The sequence below is a fragment of the Myxine glutinosa genome, chromosome 1, assembly GCF_964187855.1.
Source record: "Myxine glutinosa chromosome 1, kmMyxGlut1.1, whole genome shotgun sequence".
Lineage (NCBI taxonomy): Eukaryota > Metazoa > Chordata > Myxini > Myxiniformes > Myxinidae > Myxine > Myxine glutinosa.
Window position 1 is genome coordinate 54,785,005 of NC_136261.1, and position 22,283 is coordinate 54,807,287.

Consider the following 22,283-nt stretch of genomic DNA (forward strand, 5'->3'; position numbering starts at 1 on the left):
ACGTTCTCTCGGCAGCCGGTAAAGCCGATCTTCTCCGATCCTCCGAGCGCTGTACTGCAGGACGGGATTGCCGTATGCATTGCGGAGGTTCTGCACGCTTCGCTGGGGAGGCGCGTTCCGGTCGTTTTGTGCGTCGTCGTAATCAGCCATGCCGGTCGTCCATGCAGCCTTCAGAGGCCGCTCGTGTCTCGTGCGAAGGATCGCTGCCAACGGTAGATTCACGTGCCGAAACAAGAGTTTGTAATGCGTATGAGCTGCCATCAGAGGACGCTCGAGTCTCGTGATTCAACAGGGCCACTGCCGGTGTCGAGTAACTCTCGTTATGGCTCTCATCGATTCTCTCCCTCGGCAATTCCATGACAAGGACCTAACATGGATCGACCATGTACCCTTGGGAGCCTAGGCAGGTACAGACTGCAATGGACTTACTGTAATGGCCTCCTGTCATGTCATCTTACTTACTGTTACAGATTACTGTAATTCTTTACTGTACTTGCTTACTGTAATTCCATGACATGGACCTAACATGGATCGATCATGTACCCTTGGGAGCCTAGGCAGGTACAGACTGCAATGGACTTACTGTAATGGCCTCCTGTCATGTAACCTTACTTACGGTTACAGCTTACTGTAAAGAGGCTTACTGATTTACACATGTGTTGCCTTGCGACGAATGGACATTCGCTCTTCGCCAAGGTACAACGTATCCTATCTCGCTACTGTGCCGACGACCCCGCTGTAAGACTAGACTATTGTGACCCACGTGACCGTCCCTCCCTTCGCCTGATACACCCCTGCCTGAAGCAGTGAAGGCACTGAGGTGCCCCTCCGACACCTGCCTCCAGCGGCTACTCCGAAGCAGGGGGACTCCGGGCTTGGGGATGTCGTACCCGGTAGTTTCCGACCCTGTGTTGGCAGGGTAATTTCGCCACCCTGACCGCTATGGATGGACCGACTGACTTTATAGGGAAATATGTCTTTAACACCCCAATAATAAAATGATGACTTCCTCAATCCATTAATGCTGACGCGCACTCGCTTCCTGCCGAGCAGCAGTATAGTTCTAACGGTGGGGAGAATGTGGTGAAATTGTACCAAAGTTGAACCCAGGTGTGGTGCTCCCTTAAACCGCTGGGCGGTGTCTATAAGACCTCGGACGTCCGCGACTCGAGGCCACTCCTGCGACATCATTATACAATGCCATGTAGAATTGAATGGTACGTACCCGCCTATATTCTAGGTTTGCTTGCATTGACTGATATATTCAATCTTTCTCATATGATGCCTAGATCCTGACATGTATGTTGCATGATGTACTTTACAGGATGATGTACAGATCTGATTGAGATTAAACCATACATATGGAACAAGTTGTGGATCTGGTTGATTTCCACAACACAAGGGTTTTATCGTGTCCTGCAATGTGGTGTTTCATGGAATAACTACCGGGATGCCCTTTTTACCTTTATACAACTCCGGAGGCAGGAGGGGCCATATCCAAACAATGTTCATCACCATTTCCAATACAATACAACACAATTTAAAAAATGCAATCCTCATATCCGCAACAATATATATATATATATATATATATATATATATAATGTGTGTGTGTTTGTGTATGCACATGTTTTCTTTTTTTTGTGTGTGTGTTTGAGGTTGATGCTGAGACTCCACAGCATCAGTTGAACAGCATTATTTGCATGTGATAGTAAACCCCACTAAAGAGCAGTAATGTAGTGTACTATACATTGCTCAAAATGACAAGATCATTCGAGCATTCAGGTTGTTCACTTGACCAGGTTTCCTGACATGGTAGACGAGCACATTTCCACTTGTTTTTGCTCTTGTATTGCTACACTGGTGTTTATTGCTTGCAGGCATACCTGAGCTACAATAATGTCTCAGCATTGACATCACTGGCTGGCCGTGGAGGCTGGGAGCATGTGTCCTCAAAGAATGGAGTAAGTGCTGCCCAAAGAGCGAAGTGAGAAAGAGGGAAAGATCTCCGTGGAATATTAATGGAGCTTGTTACCAAAAAGGGGAAATGTGCAATGGTCACGTTGTTTTTCACTTATTTGTAGAAATTTATTATAAATGGAGATCAGGGAAATACACTGTTAAAGCTTACTTCCATCATGAACACCAAGCTCCGAAAACAGCGTAAACATTTTTTTAGGCAATGAGAAAGAAGGTAGTTTTTATTTTGAATTGAAAATTAGCTAGAAAACAAAATCAAGTTGGATAAATAGAATGAAACGACTAATATCGGTCAGCAAACGAAATATTGTATAAATGAATGAATTCAGATGGGAGAACGACTTCAACATAAACGAATCTGTAATGAAGATGCACAAGTCTGAAAATACATAAAATGATAAAGAACATGGGACTGGATATCCTCGTCGTAGTGTTGGATTGGGATTCTAAGCTTCCGCAATCAGGTGAATTACCATGTTGCTACAGGATTGCGAGTAATAACCTAGCTAACCCTCTGGTGACCTTCAGGAAGGACTAATCTGCCTGCCATATCTGAGCAGATGTGTAGTTGGTTACAGTTACTTGTTTTACAGTATCTTCTTAAATGCCTTTGATCACTATGGGCTGGCTACTGTAATTGCTGCCTATAAAACAGCAGTGCTGCCCAAACCCCCCTGTTCCTCCACCCCCAACAATTTTCTCTTAACACTACTGTGAAATTATTGGCTATCTTGATATCCCACTGATATCACGAGGAAAGGCAGCAATGGCCACGTTCTCCCTTTTCGCAGATAACTTTGTGGAACATCGAGGATGGAATCTTCTTTTCATTCCGCATCCAGATGGAAGCTGCCGTACCACCTGAGCAAGCTTTCCTGCTACTTTCGGATCTTGACAAACGGCATCTTTGGGACAAACATTACCAGTAAGTGAATGTCCTTCATTGGATCTAAACACCTTGAATGCATTTTATCAGAAAAAAAGGAGAAATGCAACAGCAGATGCATGTATTAATGCTACAATCAATTAATGATATCTTATGAATATGTACACATGTACATACATACATACATACATACATACATACATACATACATGCATACATACCAGCGCTGTAAGTACAAGGAGATGGGCGATCCACCGGCAAACGCTGCAAAACTGCCACTGACGAAAAGTAAATAAATAATAAGGTAATAAGGGCAGAGAAAAATGTGAACACAAAAGCCGTATAATTATTTGTCCCCAAATCTTGAAATTTTGCCGAATTAAAGTTATTAAATTTAACTTGCTTTCCTTTGAGCATCCCTCTTGTAAGGAAAGAAAACTTTGATTTTAAGCCAAGTTTAACATGTTTAACAGGAATAAAATCACTACTGCGAACAGCCATATTCTTTGAAGGTTTATCCCCCCCCCCCCCCCCCTTTCCCACGCCTCCTCCCCCCAAGCCCTCTCCCTCCCACAGATCTCCCGATGTCCCTGCTCTCAAATGTTGTACTTGTGTGCCTCCCTCTCTCTCCCCATCTTGTCTCCCGCTCCCTTTATCTGATGTTTTATGTCAGTTTGTCTTTTCGTGATTAATGTTCGCTCTTACACGAGCCTCGATCTTGTATACCAAAAAATAAATTAAAAACAAATCCTAAATATTGCGCATGTGCACGTTGACAGGGTCCTCTCGGCGTGTTGTGACACTCCCTTTGCACCGAGTTGAAGTCCTTGTGGATTCTACACCTAGTACCTATGACTGTGCAAAAACCCACCAGGGGTCCACACGATCTGGTGTGTGACGTGTATGTGTATGTGCATATAAATGTGTGCGCAAGCAGGGGAGCTGGCCCAGAGGGAAGAGCAGTGGAAAGCCTTGTCCCAAGAATTCAATCGTAAATGAGAACAAATCGGTTCCTTGTTGGATGAATCAACAACTTCTCATGGTGAAACAGTTGGGGAAATGAAAGAAGCTGGTTCAAAACAAACGAGAAAGTAGAATTTGATGTAAATGTGTTGATGGATATTTCCTGCATTAAACCTTCTTGAAATCCTAAGTTAAACAAAAAGAAAAAGACATGAAATGTCATAGCCATAGCCGTCATATGTCATCGCCGTGGTTTTAGTAATTTTGCTGTAAGGAGTTAAAGGCCATCAGTCGGCCATCTTTGGTTGGATTACAATACAGTGTAATGCATATGTACACTCTCATGTTTTGTCTTTGTGTCAAGTTTGAACAAAATAGGTCCATGCATGTCCGAGAAATGGTTGCAGGGGGACACGTTTAAGTAACAAAATGGCCACCAGTCGGCCAATTTTGGATCTGTTCTCGAAGAAAAATGACATGCACATGTAAGCCATCATTCATTAACTCTGTGCGAAGTTTGAACAAGATCAGTAAATGCATGTCCGAGAAATTGTTGAGGACGTGCTCGATATCGGGTTTTTTTACAACTAAAATGGCCGCCAGTCTTCCAATCGGCCATCTTTGATCAGATCGCAAAATAAAGTGAGATGCACGTGTATGCCAGCATGTACTCTGCCTGTGCCAACTTTGAGCAGAATTTGTGCATGTTCAATAAATGGTTGGGGACATGTTTAAGCAACAAAATGCTTAGATTTTGGGGTCAAAGGTCATATCTGTAATGGGTCTATAACTTGAGAATGGTTGACGTGATCCAATTCAAACTTGGTACAGGTTTATATAATGTTGTAAAGATTAAATGATTAGATTTTGGGGTAAAAGGTCAAAGTCTGTAAACGATCTAAAACTTGAGAATGGCTGAAGTGATCGAATTCAAACTTGGTACAGGTATGTATAATGTAACAACAAACAACAACAGGCATTTTAAAGGCCATTTTCCCTGCAAGAGTGGGGGGGGGGGGGGTCGGTTAGCCTTGCGAGGTGGGGTTAGCGGGGGCCTTTCGGTCCCCATGACAATCTTCTCCATTTTGCCCTATTTTCTGCATCTCCCCTTGTTAACCCCCTTGCCCGCATTTCTTCTTCGACCATCTTTAGCCAAGTCTTTCTCGGTCTTCCCCGTCCTCTACTTCCTTCCACATTCATTTCCATCACTTCTCAACCAGTCACTTTCATCCTTCCTCAACACATGACCAAACCATCTCAAACTTTCTCTTCACAGCATCCATCACAGGCTCTATTCCCATCATCTTTTGCAATTCATCATTTGGCTTCCTCTCTCTCAACGATACTCCACACATCCACCGAACCATTCGCATTTCCACCCTTTCCAGCCTTCGTTGCTGCTCTACGTTCATTACCCATGTCTCGCTCCCAAAAATCATAACACTTCTCACACATGCAGCATACACCTTTCCCTTCAGCTTCAACCACACTCCCCTCCTCGTCAGCACGCCACTCAGTTCCCGAAACTTCTTCCATGCACATCTCACTCCAGCAACCGTTACCGAGTCTGATCCACCTTCTCCATTCAGCATGTCTCCTAGGTAACAAAATGTTTTCACACCTTCCAGCTTCATGCCGTCTCCAAGATCCAACAAAACATTTCCTCCATCTGCAGCTCCCTCTGTGCACACCTTACACTTGAATGTAGCTGCCACACTGGTTAATGACCCTCTCAAACCACTACATTTTTGATGAACCCACTCAGCGCACATTGTACATTGAATTGAGTTCACTCTGACACCCTTCCTGCACATAGCACATGGCCACTTCCCAGTTCTTTCCACCTCACCACATGCTTTACCACTTGCCATCACCTTTGTTTTTCCGATATTCACCTTCAGACCTTTCGTCTCCATACATTCCTTCCACTTGTTCATCTTCTCCTTCAGTCCATCCATACTTTCTGCAATCAACACCAGATCATCTGCATACAACAACTCCCACGGTAAACCCTCCTTTACGTTCCGATCCAGCACCTCCATCACAGCTACAAATAGTAGTGGACTTAGTACCGACCCTTAATGCACTTCCACGTTCACCTCAAACTCACCACTGTTCCCGTCCTTCGTCCTTACAGCTGTGCGCGCTATTTTTGTATACTGAATCGAGGCTCGTTAAAGAGCTAACATTTATTTCACAAACAAATCAACCAGACAAACAAAATATACAAAAAGAGGGAGCGGAAGACAAGATGGGGAGAGAAGGGGAAGCACACAAACACAACATTTGAGAGCAGGGAGAAGTGTGGGAGGGAGAGGGCTTGGGGGGAGGAGGCGTGGGAAGGGAGGGGAGAGGTATAAAACACAAGGGGACGAAGGACTTCCAGGACAGAAGTTGGTATTTAAAAAAAAAAAAAAGTGTAGGAGTTTGGGTGAAATTAGCGGGGGTAGAAAAGATCAAGGTTTTGAATGGGGGAAGATAAGAGATGGTGGTGAACAGCTATTTTAAAGACCTGGAGGGTGGAGTGGGATTGAAGAGAGTGAGGGAGTTTGTTCCAGAGGTGGGAGAAAAGAGGAATGAATGAGTGAAGGTGAGCAGAAAGTCTTGATTTTGGTAGTTTAACCATAAGAGGGTTGCAGGCAGATCTTGTGCGACCTGCAGGAATATTTGGGGGACAGAGCCCAGAGAGAGCTAGGGGGGGGGGGGCAAGGCCAGAGAGGAGTCGGAAGAAGACGGAAAGACCACCAACCTGCCTGCGGTGAGTGAGTGAAAGGCCCTTGGAGTTAGCTTCATCGCGGGAGATTCCAATGATTCTGAACGCTTTGGTTTCAACAGCGTGAAGACGAGCTAGGTGTGAGGCAGGAGCATCAGACCAGAGGGGAGAGCAGTAAATCCGTGGAGCTGCGGATGAAAGCCTTGTAAGTGGTGAGGAGCTCAGGTGTACCAAGGAAGGACTTCGCACGACGGAGGATGCCTAGTCGGCGACTGGCTTTGGGGGCCAGATTTGAAATGTGGTTTTCCCAGGAAAGATCATGGCAGATAGTGAGACCCAAAAGCTTGAGTGGCAGAACTTCTTGGAGAGGATTATTCAGAAAGTGGATGGGAGGGTTGTCCAGTCGGTCTTTTCGGAGAGACATCGTAAGAGTGTGAGATTTGTCAGGATTGAATGACATGTTCCACTTGTTTGCCCAGTCTGTGATTTTGTCCAGGTCTGCAGAGAGTGAGGAGGCTGCAGACTGCCGATCTGAGGGATGAGGAATGGAGTGACAGAGAGTAGAGTCGTCAGCAAAGAGATAGAGAGGATTTTCAAGAGAGTCAGAGAGATCATTGATGAAGACCAGAAAAAGCACAGGGCCCAGAACAATGCCTTGGGGAACTCCAGCCTGAACAGGAAGAGGAGATGAGAGAAACCCATTCAGGGCCACAGGTTGACTATGACTAGAGAGGAAGTCCGCCAGCCATGCGTGGAGATTTCCATGGATACCAAAGGAGGAGAGTTTGGTGAGCAGAGCGGGGTGCCAGACCGTATCGAAGGCACGTGATATGTCAATTGAGACAGCTCTAATTTCCTGTTTGGCGTTGAGGACCTCCATCCATTGTTGAGAAAGCAGAAGCAGCATGCCCAGAGTAGAGTGACCAGGTCTGAAACCAAATTGATGGTCAGAGATCAAGCCATTGGAGAAGAGGAAAGATTTCATATCTGAAGCAATGATGGATTCCATGACTTTGCTGATAATTGGGAGAAGTCTGATTGGTCTGTAGTTGCTGGGATCTGTTTTTGCACCTTTTTTGTGCAAAGTGGTGATGTTGGCCGATTTCCAAGCAGATGGCAGATGACCTTGAGCAAATGAGAGGGTGTAGAGAACAGAGAGAGGGAGTGAAAGAGCGGAAGAACATGATTTTAGGACCCGTGGGCTGATGCCGTCAGGACCATTTGCAGAATCAGAGTCGAGGGTTGACAGAAACTTTTCCACCTTGTCAGGAGGAAAAGACACAGAGTCCAGGAGAAGCTGGGTACGACTGGGTACGGTGGGTACAGAGAGGGATGGGTTTGGGACACAAGATATTGAGGCAAACACAGAGTTGAGGCATTCAGCTTTTTCACGTGCGGAGTCAGCCGTGTAGCCGTTTGAGGTGAGGGAGGGGATGGAGGGGGAACAAACACCAGAAACAGATTTGACCAGACCCCACCAGGATTTGGAAGAGGGAGACAGATAAGAGAGTTCGGTCTAGAGAACGGAGAGATATTGTTTCCTGGCTCTCCTGAGGGTGGACACACACTTGTTTCCGGCTTTGTGAAAGGAAATGAGATTTCCTTCCGTTGGATTTGCTTTCCAGGAGACGAAAGCAAGTTGTTTCTGGGCAACAGCCTCACCACAAGATTCCGTGTACCATGGACGGGAGGAAGGGTATGACAACTGAAGACGAGATGGGATAAATCTGTGCATGAGAGAGAGCAATTTACTTTGGAAGAATTCCCAGGATGAGTTGATGTCAGAGGCGGTAGAGATGGGAGACCAGTCCAGATGATTGATGGCTGCTTGAAGACCGTGCCAGTTGGCCTGCGTGAAATGCCAGACTCGTCGACGCTGAGGAGGCTCTCTGAGAATGGTCAGAGAGATGTCCACTTTAACAAGCACATGATCAGATGAGCCGATTGGAGCAGAAGAGCAGCAGACATTTTCAGGGAAGTTAAATTTTGTACATTTACATTTTGTACATTGCCATCACTACTCTGATCAACCATTCCTCCACTCCTAACTTCCTCAATGCCCATGTCACTACTTCACGTGGATCCCTATCGAATGCTTTCTCCAGATCAACAAACCCAAAAACAACTTCTTCCTCTTCTCCATGTACTTCTCCTGCAACTGCCTCACAATAAAAAGCGCGTCTGTCGTTCCTCTTCCTGGCATAAATCCAAAGTGCATTTCGTCAATCTTCACTTTCTTCCTTATCCTCCTCTCCAACGCCCTTTCCAATACCTTCATTCCATGCTCCAAAACCTTTATCGCTCGATACGAGCCACAGTCCAGAGGGTCACTTTTCCCATGGTATAGAGGGATGAGGGTACTCCGATCCCAATCCACTGGAATGCGGCCTTCTTTCACCACCAGATTGCAGATCTCTCATTCTCTTCATACCCCAATTTCCCGCTGCCTTCAACATGTCTCCCACAACTCCCGTCGGCCCTCCCGCTTTTCTAGTCTTCATTGCTTTAATCGCTTCCTCAACTTCCTTCTCGGTTATCTTCTCTGCCGGTCCTAAAACTGGGTTACTCTCTATGTTGCCATCCCATTCATTCTCTGTATTCAACAGTATTTCCATATATTTCTTCCATCTTCCTTTAATTCCATCTGGGTCCACAACGATTTGTCCCACTTCATCCTTCAAGCAACTCACCCCCATCACATCACACCTCTCTTTCGCTATCTGCTTTGCAATCCTGAATAGTGCTCTCTGACCCTCTTCCAAATCCAAGCGTTCTCCGAACATTTTCCTACATGCCTCCTGTGCCTTTGCTACCTCTTTCTTTGCAGCCTTCTTGGCTGCCTTATAACTTTCATGCTCTTCCTTTTCTACCCCCATACCCTTCGCCTTCTGCCACTCCTTGACCTTCTTCCTCTTCTCGCCTTCTCCTCTTTCCAACTTCTTCATCCTCTTCTATGTATAATGTAAAGATTAACGTATTCAATTTTGGGGTCAAAGGTCAAATCTGTAATAGGACTAAACTTAAGAACGGCTGAAGTGATCAAATTCAAACTTGGTACAGGTATGTATAATATTGTAAAGATTAAGTGATTAGATTTTGGGGTCAAAGGTCAAATCTAATAGGTCTATAACTTGAGAACGGCTGAAGTGATCTCATTCAAATTTGGTGCAGGTTTGTATCATTTTGTCAAGATTAAGTGATTATATTTTGGGGTCAAAGGTCAAATCTGTAATAGGTCTATAACTTGAGAACTGCTGAAGTGATCTAATTCAAATTTGGTATGGATTATATGTATAATGATGTAAAGATTAACTGATTAGATTTTGGGTTCAAGGGGTCAAAGGTCAAAGTCTGTAATAGGTCTATAACTGGAGAATGGCTAAATAGATCTAATTCAAACTTGGCACAGATATGTATAATGATGTAAAGATTAACTGATTAGATTTTGTGGGTCCCGAGATCAAAGGTCAAAGGTCAGAGGTCATGTCAGGTAAAAATGTGAGAACTTGTGAACAGTTGAAGGGATTTAAATTAAAACTTGGTACAGGTATGTATAATGATGTAAACATGAACTGATTAAATTTTGGGGTCAATAGGCCAAAGGTCAGAGGTCATGTCTGGCAGGTAAAAATGTGCTAACTTGGGCACAGCTGACTGGATGTAAATCAAACTTGATACAAGTATTATAATGTAATAATGTGGGCGGAGGCATATCAGTTGACGTTGTGATGTCGAAGAGTGCCGTTCTATTTTTACAACTAAAATAGTTGCAAGTTGGCCATCTTTGATCACATCGTGAAACAGAATGACATGCTTATGTATAATATCACCATGTTCTGTACTTGTGCCAAGTTTGAACAAAATCGGACCATACATATTCGAGATATGGTTACGCACACGGACGGACGGACGGACGGACGGACGGACAGACATGACCCAATCCATAAGCCCCTTTACATTATACATACCTGTACCAAAACTCAGCCCAACGGCAGCTAAAAACCAATAATGATGAATATAATGAGTGATTGGGATTTCATAATTCTCATCAATAATTTCACGTTTAACTTTTATTTTTTGGAAATTGTTTAAAAATCCAAAAAGCCCTCCTGTTTCTGCTGCCACTACCTACCACTACCAACTAGACCATTTAGACCTTTTATTTCATTTGCCATCAATGACCTTTCATTTAGTACATCTTACATTTATTTGCCACACAATACACCACACAAAAAGAGTCCTGGCGAGGGTCTGCAATCTCTGATTGCTCTTTCTTGTTTATCAATGCTTTTGGCACCACTGCTTCAGATTCTGATATTTCCTGGAACATCACTAAAGCTGCTTTTGCTCCACCTGTATGCAGGAAATGTTCACGTATCCTGACCGTGGATGATGATGATGCTATTTTCCATGTTCAGGGCCCTGCTGTGGCCCGAGATGAGATGACACGGGATTTTGTGGTGCTGATGTCTCGGAGACAACCGTGTGATGATGGGTTAGTAACCACACGAGCAGTTGGCTTTTTTGCAAGTTTTATTGACTTTATTTCCTCATGAGTAGTATTTATTGCCTCTCCTGACTGCAGCACATTATAAATATCTTGATTGCTTTATTACCTCCACCACCAAAGGTGGATGGAGGTTATGTTTTCACACCTGTCTGTCTGTCCGTTTGTTGGAAACGAGATATCTCAAAAAGTTGTGGACGAATTTGGATGAAATTTGGCAAAGAGGTACTTGTATGTGACGAGGACAAACTGATTAGGTTTTGGTGAAGTTCCGGATTCGGATCCGGCTAGTAGAATTTTTAAAGTGATTCTTCACCATTGGGCGATTGGGTCAAAAACAATGCATAGCAGGATATATAAAAAAAAAAGTTATGGACGGATTTGGACGAAACTTTGTGGACGTGCGTGTGACAAGGAAGAATCGATTCGATTTTAGTGAAGATCTGAATATGGATTCGGATCTGAGAATTATTAAATTTTTAAAGTGATTCATCACCATTGAGAGACAGGGCCAAAACCAACATATAGCAGGATATCTCAAAAAGGTCATGGACGGGTTTGGACGAAACTTGGTGAAGAAGTTGTGTGTGTGTCAAGGACGAAATGTTTAGATTTTGGTGAAGATCCGGATCCGGCTCGTAGAATTCAGTGATTCTCCACCATTGGGAGATATGGCCAAAGACGATACAAAGCAGGATATCTCAAAGTTGTGGACGGATGATTTTGATTAAATGTCATTCTGTATTGTGATTTTCTGGTCTATTCTTGGATACAAAACGTAAATTCTTCACCTGGCGGAGGTTTGCTCTCTCCTGAGTGCCGTTCTGGTTTTGTCAGATTTCCTGTATCTTTCACCTGTGAAACAGATTCACCATTCCTGGAGCCTTGTGCTCTCCACTGTCACCACACACTTTATCTCGTACCCATTACTTATCCTGTCTAGTCTCACTAACCCCTCTACCCTCCATCACTTTGTTCCTTTTTCATATTTGCATTTATATATTCAATTTTTATTTCCTCCCTTTCTCATGCCACTTTAATACTTTTGAATTGTCTGTTTTTGTCTGCCTGTTCCCCTGTTCCCCTTTTTCCCTGTCTGTCTGTAAAGCTATTCCTCTGCCATTTAGCTGTGTACATGTGGATACTCACCATACATATAAATTTATAATTTTAATCTTTTATAATAAGCTGAACTTTCTTTTATAATAAGTTTATAATTTCGGTGAAGCCGATGTTTTGGTGAGTATCCACTTGCCTTGGTCACGGCAGATGTTGAAGTGAAGAAGAATCTTGAGAATGGCCACATGACATCTGCCGGTGGTAGGGTGAGTTGGTCTGTGGACCAATCCGGGTGTCACGTGACGGTTTCACATGGCATAGAAGAGATGTTATTGACTTGTCCCTCGTATGGGAGATTAAATCACAGATTTTGTTGAGAGGGTGATTCAGCTCTTTCTCAAATAACTTCATTTACACCTCTACCAAACCACTTTCAAACGTATCCACAAACACATTGTAACACTTGGAGCATACAGCTGTCGCCTTGTTTTTCAAACACTGCTTTACTCTCTTGGAAGTGAATTTTGGATCATTACTTTTGGAAAACGAATCGTCTTCTGATTAAACAATTTCTTCGAGGAACTGCATGATGCTGCAGTATCTGCTTGTGCTTCTCTTTAGGGTCGTCCCATTGATTATTTTTGAACAAGTTTCCTCCACAAAAATTGAGATACAACTCTGTGCAGTCATCGGGCCCACCCCGTGTTTAACAGTAGGATGCAAACATTGCATGTCAGTGTTCTCCAGGTCTTCGGCGTATGAACTGCGTCTTGGATCCAAAAAGTTAAACTTTTGATTCATCACACCAGAGTACCCAATTCCATTGTTCAGTCGCCCATTGTTGGTGTTGCCTTGCAAAATTCGGATTCATTGCTTATTGGCAGATGGCGACCGTGCTGATGAATACACCTCGCCATGGCTCCCAAACATGGTTCACGTACAGTACCAATAGTGATTAATGTATAAATACTAAATGGCCAATCACGGTTCTCACCCATAATTGGAGGATTGACCAATCAGCTCCCACTAATCAATCGCAGCTGTGACTAGGTCATATAATCGATCATCCCACCAAGGCTAGAGTAGAGTAGAGGGTGCCTCGCACCAAACTTTCCTTAACCCCACCCCTTCCCCGCAGTGTGTTCGAGAACAAGGGCATTTTGAGCCCCACGTGGGGTCAGCGAACCAACAGAGGTTCCCCATGATGATGGTGGCCAATCAAGGCCACGACGCCTCAGCGCCTGCCTTCTCAATATTGGCAGCTGTGGGGAAGAGCTATCCCCTATTTTGGATGGCAGAAGCATTGCTGCTTGCTAGCACAACTTGTGGTTGTCAGCTAGGTGGCAAGCCCTGACCCATGACCCAGTTCTTGACTGGTTCTACATAGAACACATAGACATGACGTCCTTGACGTCTTTTCACCTAAATAGCCAATGGCCTTCTCTCGGCTGTATGTGAGACAACGTAACCCAAATGCAGATCCTTGTGTTTTTTTTACATCCCAATAATCAACGTGATTTCAAGTGTCTCGTCTTCCCACCCCCTCCATGTACAAATGTAACAATATATACAGATGTGGTATACCCTCCTTTTTTTTTTAAAAAACAACTTCAACATTACAATTTACAGCAGTAATTCTGGCAATAATTTCCAAAAGCTGTCATGTAAAAATTTTTCTCTGAGATGCCATTTTAGCATAAATTTGAGCAGTTTCGAGATAGATTCAGATGGCAATAAGCTCTCCATTTTGGATCGGTGCAGGTTAAGGCTTTTCACCACACATCAGTCACTCCAGGCCTTGTAGCCCAGGAGCATTAGGTTAGGATCTAGAAGAAATTAGTAGAAAGCTGATTTTTTTGCACAGAGCTTCAGAATACCATGTGGATTGCCACAATATAAAGTCCCACGAGTCCCATCTTGTGGCATTTTCAAAATTCAAGATGGCCGCCGGTTGGATGGAAAATACATAAATATGGATAACTTCTGCCTAGAACCTCATAAAAGTGTACTTTTCGTGGCTAAATATATGTTTTAGTACACTAGGATTTTAATAGAATATATTTCAGTGACCTCAGATAATATGTAGATATAATCCAAGATGGCTGACAAAATTGCCGCTGCTGTAATGCAAAAAAACATCAAAATCATGATAAGTTTAATTTGCTATTATTTTATTTAATGCAAAATGTTTCACATTGTGACCACAAGGCCTGCAAGAGGTAAACAACACATGGGGATTTGACATTTAATTACAATACGACACAAAAGCAGGCCAACTCTTTGATCCCAGTCATCCCAACCTGATTCTAATGTTTTGGACAGTACCGTGTTAACTGAATGTCACTTTTCTTATTCCTGACTTAAACACTGTTATCACCCTCTAAATCAATGTCCCGAGAGTGTTTGCAATTATGGCCATTACAAACAGTACACAAGAGGGTACACTCCAGACCAGACTTGTAGCAAGTGCATCGTTTTCCACACCCCGCCTTGCATCCACAAGATATCATTTTCAGCACTTTCTCAGGGGCGACAGGCCTATCAGTCTCGATTAGAAATATATTTAGACATTAAAAGTATACTTTTATGAGGTTCTAGGCTGAAGTTATCGCAATTTATGCATTTTCCATCTAACCGGCGGACATCTTGAATTTTGAAAATGCCACAAGGTGGGAGTCGTGGGACATTGTACTGTGGGTATCCACATGACATTCTGGAGCTCTGTGCAAAAAATCAGCTTTCTACTAATTTCTTCTAGGCTTCCCCTTCATTTTTGGCTAATGCTCCTGGGCTATTGTGGAGGCTTCACTGTTAAGGCGGCTGGCTTGAGAGTCTTGAGTTTGAGCCCCTGCCATGCCGATGAAATATCACCAGGTGGGTTGACAGCCTGTCATACTTTTGAGGTCAGCAAATGAGTGCCAGCTTGCTGGTAACGGGCATTGCATCAGTGGCACAGCCGTGCTTCCATAAAATGATGCATTCATCTTTTAATTGTACAGACTGGTGTTGGCTTGGCCGTTAGGGTGCCGGCTTGGGATCCTAGGATTCTGGGTTTGAATCCCGGTCAAATCGCTGAATTAATGCCATGGGGGGTTGACTCAGCCTGTCATCCTTCCGAGGTCGGCAAATTGAGTACCAGTTCACTGGTAATTCCCTGTATGTCGCAAGAGGCGACTAACAGGGTTGGTGGCAGGAAGGGCATCCTGCTGTAAAACATTGCTTCAAAAAGGGGACCACGGTGCCCGAAAAAGGCCAACCCCCACTCTGCTGGGAAAAATAGCCTCTAAAGGTGGTTCATCGTTTAATTGTAAGACGTAGCCCTTTTATGTTTAACACGAGGACTTTGATGCAAATGGTGAAGAATGAGGAAATAACTGTTCAGTGCGACAGGTTCGAAGAAGATAAGAGCGGAAGACGGGCCTTTTACCTAGACATGGAAAACGAACTTGTTGCGGAAATTAAATAGATACCTGCTCGAGGACAAAATGAAGCATCGGGGGGTTCAACACAGGAGCCAAACAAACTGTGCAGTGAAAAGTACCCAAACGCTGGCTTAGTTTGACCCATTCAAGGAGCACGGGATGTCTTACAGAGCCCATACTCACGATCACGAAAGCAGTTTATTGGATAAATGGGAGAAAGTGGAGAGTTCCTATAAGTTTGTCTGTGGAGTCACCTATGAAGGTACCCAGGACAGTTCCGTTATGGGGACATTCTTAATATTGACCAGTCACCACTACCGTTTGCCTTCATGCCCGGGAGAATGTTCGCCAATCAGGGAGACGAGGTTGTGGGGATGAAAGGGGCAGGTTCCGGCCTGGATAAGCGACGGTGTACTTTGCAAGTTGCAGTTTTCCGATAGAGTATCCCGCATCAAACCGATGATAGTGCTTCGAGACGAGGGAGTCCGGATATCTTAGAAGGAGAGGGGCACCTATGACCGTCGAGTCATCGTTCGTTTCCAGAAAAACACGAGTGGATGAGACAGATTCTGTTTTGGATTAACCGCCTGTACGGACATGCCACGATGATCGCCACCAGCTGCTTGTTGCCCACATTCAGCATGCTGAGAAGACTGACGATGTGAAGACGGCCTTCAAGACCGTGAATACCACATGGCTTTGATCCGCCCTGGATGTACCTTGCTGCTGCAGCCTCTGGGTTTGTCTGTGTTCAGTGTAGTGAAGAACAAGCTGGAAAAATCTAGAACAAACACATGCACGACAACTTGGACCTGAGTGTGAATGGCGGCCTCACTGCTGGTGACGGGCGAGTGTTGGTCATCGAGTGGATAGGTGAGGTGTGGAGGGGGAATCTGTGCCAACCACGAGGTGATCCGACGATCCCTTGTCGAGACCGGCATTGCACTGCCTGGAGATGGTACAGATGATGACAAGATCCATTTTGAGGGGCTGGAGGGAAATGAATTCCCAGATGAACACAAGAGTGACTGAGGACGAGAATGGCGCGTGCCTCTGATCAACTTGTCTCACAATTGAATTGCAACTGTGTGTAGACATAGTTTTTAGACTGTTACTAGTATCGCTGTTCAGAACTGAGGATTTAATGAACGTATAACACGTGAACCTTACTTATACCTAAATAACTGATGTAAGGAAATTATCGATTTAACTATAGTTTTCTTGCAATGTTTGCTTGATGAAGAACTCTTGAATTCAGTTCTTGTATTTAATATTTTTGTTTGAGGTACGGACAATTAAAATGGCAATGACGTAAAAACTAACATTTATGTAGCCAATCGGAAGAACATTGACCAATTATAAGCGCATGTCATAGCTTTTTTAATACATAGGCCGAGAAGCACATGTCAGGCTGTCTGAATACATAGGCCTATAAGCACATGTCAGGCTGTCTGAATACATAGGCCTATAAGCACATGTCAGGCTGTCTGAATACATAGGCCCATAAGAACATATGGAAAATAAGCACATATGTCAGGCTTTTTGAATACATAGGCCTATAAGAACATATGGAAAATAAGCACATATGTCAGGCTTTTTGAATACATAGGCCTATAAGCACATATGAAAAATAAGCACATATGTCAGGCTTTTTGAATACATAGGCCTATAAGCACATATGGAAAATAAGCACATATGTCAGACTTTTTGAATACATCGGCCAATAAGCACATATGAAAATAAGCACATATGCCAGACTTTTTGAATACATAGGCCTATACGCCGATAAGCACATATGGAAAATAATCACATATGCCAGGCTTTTTGAATACATAGGCCTATAAGCACATGTGGAAAATAAGCGCATATGCCAGGCTTTTTGAATACATAGGCCAAGAAGCACATGTGAAAAATAAGCACGTATGTCAGGCTTTTTTAATACATAGGCCAATAAGCACAGATGGAAAATAAGCACATATGTCAGGCTTTTTGAATACATAGGCCAATAAGCACATGTGAAAAATAAGCACATATGTCAGGCTTTTTTAATACATAGGCCAATAAGCACATATGGAAAATAAGCACATGTCAGGCTTTTCGAATGCATAGGCCTGCAAGCACATGTGGAAAATAAGCACATATGTCAGGCTTTTTGAATACATTGGCCAATAAGCACATATGGAAAATAAGCCCATATGTCAGGCTTTTTGAAAACATAGGCCAATAAGCACATATGGAAAATAAGCACATATGTCAGGCTTTTTGAATACATAGGCCGATAAGCACATGTGGAAAATAAGCACATATGTCAGGCTTTTTGAATACTTAGGCCAATAAGCACATGTGGAAAATAAGCACATATGTCAGGCTTTTTTAATACATAGGCCAATAAGCACATGTGGAAAATAAGCACGTCAGGCTTTTTGAATACATAGGCCAATAAGCACATGTGGAAAATAAGCACATATGTCAGGCTTTTCGAATACATAGGCCAATAAGCACATGTGGAAAATAAGCACATATGTCAGGCTTTTTGAATACTTAGGCCAATAAGCACATGTGGAAAATAAGCACATATGTCAGGCTTTTTGAATACTTAGGCCAATAAGCACATGTGGAAAATAAGCACATATGTCAGGCTTTTTTAATACATAGGCCAATAAGCACATGTGGAAAATAAGCACATATGTCAGGCTTTTTGAATACATAGGCCGATAAGCACATATGGAAAATAAGCACATGTCAGGCTTTTTGAATACATAGGCCAATAAGCACATATGGAAAATAAGCACATATGTCAGGCTTTTTGAATACAAAGGCCAATAAGCACATATGGAAAATAAGCACATATGTCAGGCTTTTTGAATACATAGGCCAATAAGCACATGTGGAAAATAAGCACATATGTCAGGCTTTTTTAATACATAGGCCAATAAGCACATATGGAAAATAAGCACATATGTCAGGCTTTTTGAATACATAGGCCTACAAGCACATGTGGAAAATAAGCACATATGTCAGGCTTTTTGAATACATAGGCCGAAAAGAACATATGGAATATAAGCACATAAGTCAGGCTGTTTGAATACTTAGGCCTATAAGCACATATGGAAAATACGCACATATGTCAGGCTTTTTGAATACATAGGCTTGTAAGCACATATGTCAGGCTTTTTGAATACATAGGCTTATAAGCACATATGTCAGGCTTTTTGAATACATAGGCCGATAAGCACATATGGAAAATAAGCACATATGTCAGGCTTTTTGATTAAATAGGCCGATAAGCACATATGAAAATAAGCACGTATGTCAGACTTTTTGAATACAAGTATATTTAAAAATCAGCACGTGTTCCACGAAGTCTAAGAAATAAACGCATTCGCTTATTATCCAGATTCTACTTTATACACGAGTGTGGAGGAATTGGTTTTACTCTGTGTTAAAAGGAAGGTAAAGGGGGCAAGGGGTTGGGGGGGGGGGCGATGCGAGCAGCAAATTTTATGCTGCACCTTTTCAAGGAATGCAGGAGTCTATTCAGCCAATCAAGCCTTGCACAATGTTCACCAACCTATGGTTGTTTGTCTGTACTCTATCCCTTTAAATGCTGAGCACAAAGCAAGGAAGCAGAAAGTATTACATTTGAAACCTTTGGTATAACTCGGCCAATGTCAGGTTGGAACCACCAACCTCCCAGACTCGGAGCCGATGCTCTCACCGTCACACCCTTGAGCTGTTGTAGCAGTTAGACTTGAAGATTGTCAGTTTTGCAAAAATAAATCCTGTTCATAATGGAGGACCATTTTGATTGGCATATTGCAGCAAAGTGCAAGTAACATGTTATATTTGAAAATTTATATCGACAAATTAATTAATGAACCACTTACATTTTCCCTTGCTGTGACGTTACACTTCTTGAAACGCTTCGTGCTTTTGTTGTTGTTCTAGAGAACCTTACCTGGTGGCATTTCGCTCTGTTACGCTACCTGCCGCACCAGCACCACATGAATGTTTGCGCGGTGAGGTGCAATGTGCTGGCTTCGTGGTCGAGCCTCTTGAAGCCAACCTGTCTCAGGTACGTGCTGTGGATATTGCTTAAAGGTTCCAAAGTTGTTTTTTTATTTTGGCTTCAATAGATGTCATCATTTTGTATGCGGCCTGTGGCTGCTGGTTGGTTGCATCATCGCTGGGAGTGCGGCCGTGCCGCTGATGCAGTGTCCCTTGTTCCCAGTAAGCTGGTACTCATTTTGCCAACCTCGGAAGGATAACGGGCTGAGTCGACAAACCTCGTGTGATTTAACAGAATTATTAATGGAGAATGAAACAAATTAATTCACCGATATTATTTGGAGAAAAAACTCCCATGTGAGTAATTTAGTGCAATTATGGCAAAATGCTTCATTATCGTAGTCAGCATGTGGCTCTCAAAGGGATCCTCTAATCTCCTGTACTTGTCAAGACTGGAGTGTCCCAAGGCAGTGTCTGGGCCCAGTCCTGTAACTCGTAGTAATCAACGATCTTTCTGATTCTCTGGAAAACCCTCCTTGTCTTTTTACTGATGATTCCACCTGTCATCCCATCCCTCATCCTTCACATGTGATAGGAAGCATGCTGTTCCCCCTCTGGAGACTTTAATATAATCAGGAGCTGGTTCAGCACTTAGAATAAATCTTTCAACCTTGACAAATCTCGCACACACAATGTCCCTCTGAAGGAACTGTCTGGCAAACCTCCCCCTCTACTTCATTAACCTCTTGAGGAATTCCAGTCCCTCAAACATTTGGGCTTCATCAGTCATTATCTCACTTGTTTTGGAGGACAACTTGGATATGTTATATGCCCAAGATCGTTTTGGAATCCGCGGCTGGTCTTAGACCATCTGGCTCAGATGGTCCATGTTAACGGACCCAGTCTGATACGACAGTATGTGATATCTGAATCGCCGTACCGACGCAGCTGATTTTGATGGATTTATAGCAGGAACACCCGTGATTAATTCCATTGCAATGAACAACCGAGGCAGTGCCCCCTGTTTCCAGTAGGCCGGTACTCATTTTGCAGACCTCTGAAGGATGACGGGCTGAGTCAACATACCTGGTGTTATTTAACGGCACGATAGGGGCTTAAACTGAAGACCCTAAGATCTTAAGCAAGCCATCTTGAATGTTAAGCCAAAACCAGGCATATAAAGTAAGAAAAACAATCTCTCCAACAAATTTAAACTTTTGATGTGAATTTTGTCAAATGCTGTTGGAGGTTGAGTCGTAGAAGATGAAATGTGGATATTTTTTTAAGTGGTGATGCCACCATTGTGTGTTGCACTTGCACGCCTTGAGCGTAGGGTTCAAATAGTATGATTTGCAATCCTCTTTCCTCTGCCAAAGGTTTCTTATTTCAACCAAGCAACAACTTCCTTCCTGCCTTACATCTCCAGTGATATTGCCGGCCTCTCAGATGAGTCTGTCACTCACTTCCAAGCCTGCCGCCTTTTCCTTGAACACAACTCCAAGCTGTGACTTGGGTCACATTTGGGAGAGGCCTCCATTTTGAATCCGAGCATGTTGTGTGACATTATAGCAGATTGCTTCATTGCAGGAAGATGCCGACATTGTTTGACTATTTCTGAAGCACAGCAATGAAACTACTCTGTTCTCAAATCTTATCCAGTCCAAGCTCGGCCAGAAACTGTGTTCAGCTCTGGCCCAGCGAAACAACTAAACGATGCCACTCTTGTGGGTTTCATATTTGTAAGCTCGAGAGAGATTTTTCGAGGGAGACAAGAATTTTGCTCAACATTGCACTTCCGATTTTCTTTTCAGGTGACTACTTTGAAAATGTATTTATGTTGAGGCCAATCTATCAAATACAATCTTCACGAAATAAACTTTTTGAAATAACTGGTGGTGCTCTTTTTGTATTGTGGTTGTTGACATTTACCCACTCTTTCACGAGTCACCTGTTGCCACGCACGCTGGGTTTTTTGTTGTTGTTGAAATGCATACATGGGAAACTGAGCAGTTCTAAATGGAGGCATGTTCGAGATTGAAATGCGCAACGCGACCGTCGATTACACTATTGTCGGAAAAGTTTGCATTTTTGGGGCCACAGGTAATGCAGTACTACAATTTAAACAAATTTAATTGATATATGTGGGAAAATTACACGACCAGACCAGGAATCAAACCCAGGTCTTCTGGAAGGCCGTACCAGGGCTCTGCCATCTGGGCGACCCTGACTGAGCATGCTATTTTCCCACACATATGATTGCCACTCTCTTTCCGTCAATGCTCCTGGGGCACTCGCTGCCAACCATAGGTGCACCAACGGCCTGAACACGAGATGGTCTTCCTCCAATGGGGGACAAATCCTTGTCCGCTGTTATAAACACCACTGGGGGCATAGTGAAGCATTTGGATTAATGAACAGGATTATAAATAATTAAATTGATATATGTGGTAAAATAATTTCATATACGTGTAATTTTCCCACATATATCAATATAATTATTTATAATTCTGTTCAATAATGTAATTTAAACAAACATTGATGCCAACCACATGCATATGCACGCAATACACATATGCACGCACCCAGTGGGTATATGTCAATATAAGGCAGACACTTTGTAATCAAATGTTTTTTTAACACAATCTACCAATAATGTTTCTGAAGGTTTGCTAAATACTGAAGGATACAGGTCAGGCCCAGGCAGCTATATTCAAATTTAAAAGAGAACCATATTTACATCTCTGG

At 43.2% G+C, this 22,283-nt stretch overlaps 1 protein-coding gene across 20 annotated transcripts in view; it reads left to right on the plus strand.

Annotated features, from left to right (window-relative positions):
- Window positions 1-21,427, plus strand: part of ACOT11 (acyl-CoA thioesterase 11) — a 143,577-nt gene extending 122,150 nt beyond the window's left edge. For all 20 annotated transcript variants that reach the window (XM_068111556.2, XM_078771901.1, XM_078771905.1 and 17 more), the window contains 5 exons: window positions 1,881-1,964; window positions 2,772-2,905; window positions 10,906-11,037; window positions 19,479-19,605; window positions 20,915-21,427. In XM_068111556.2, coding sequence (XP_067967657.2) covers window positions 1,881-1,964; window positions 2,772-2,905; window positions 10,906-11,037; window positions 19,479-19,605; window positions 20,915-21,046 — 609 coding nt within the window. In that variant the 3' untranslated portion in view covers window positions 21,047-21,427. The remainder of the gene's footprint in view (window positions 1-1,880; window positions 1,965-2,771; window positions 2,906-10,905; window positions 11,038-19,478; window positions 19,606-20,914) is intronic.
- The last annotated feature ends 856 nt before the right edge of the window (window positions 21,428-22,283 follow it).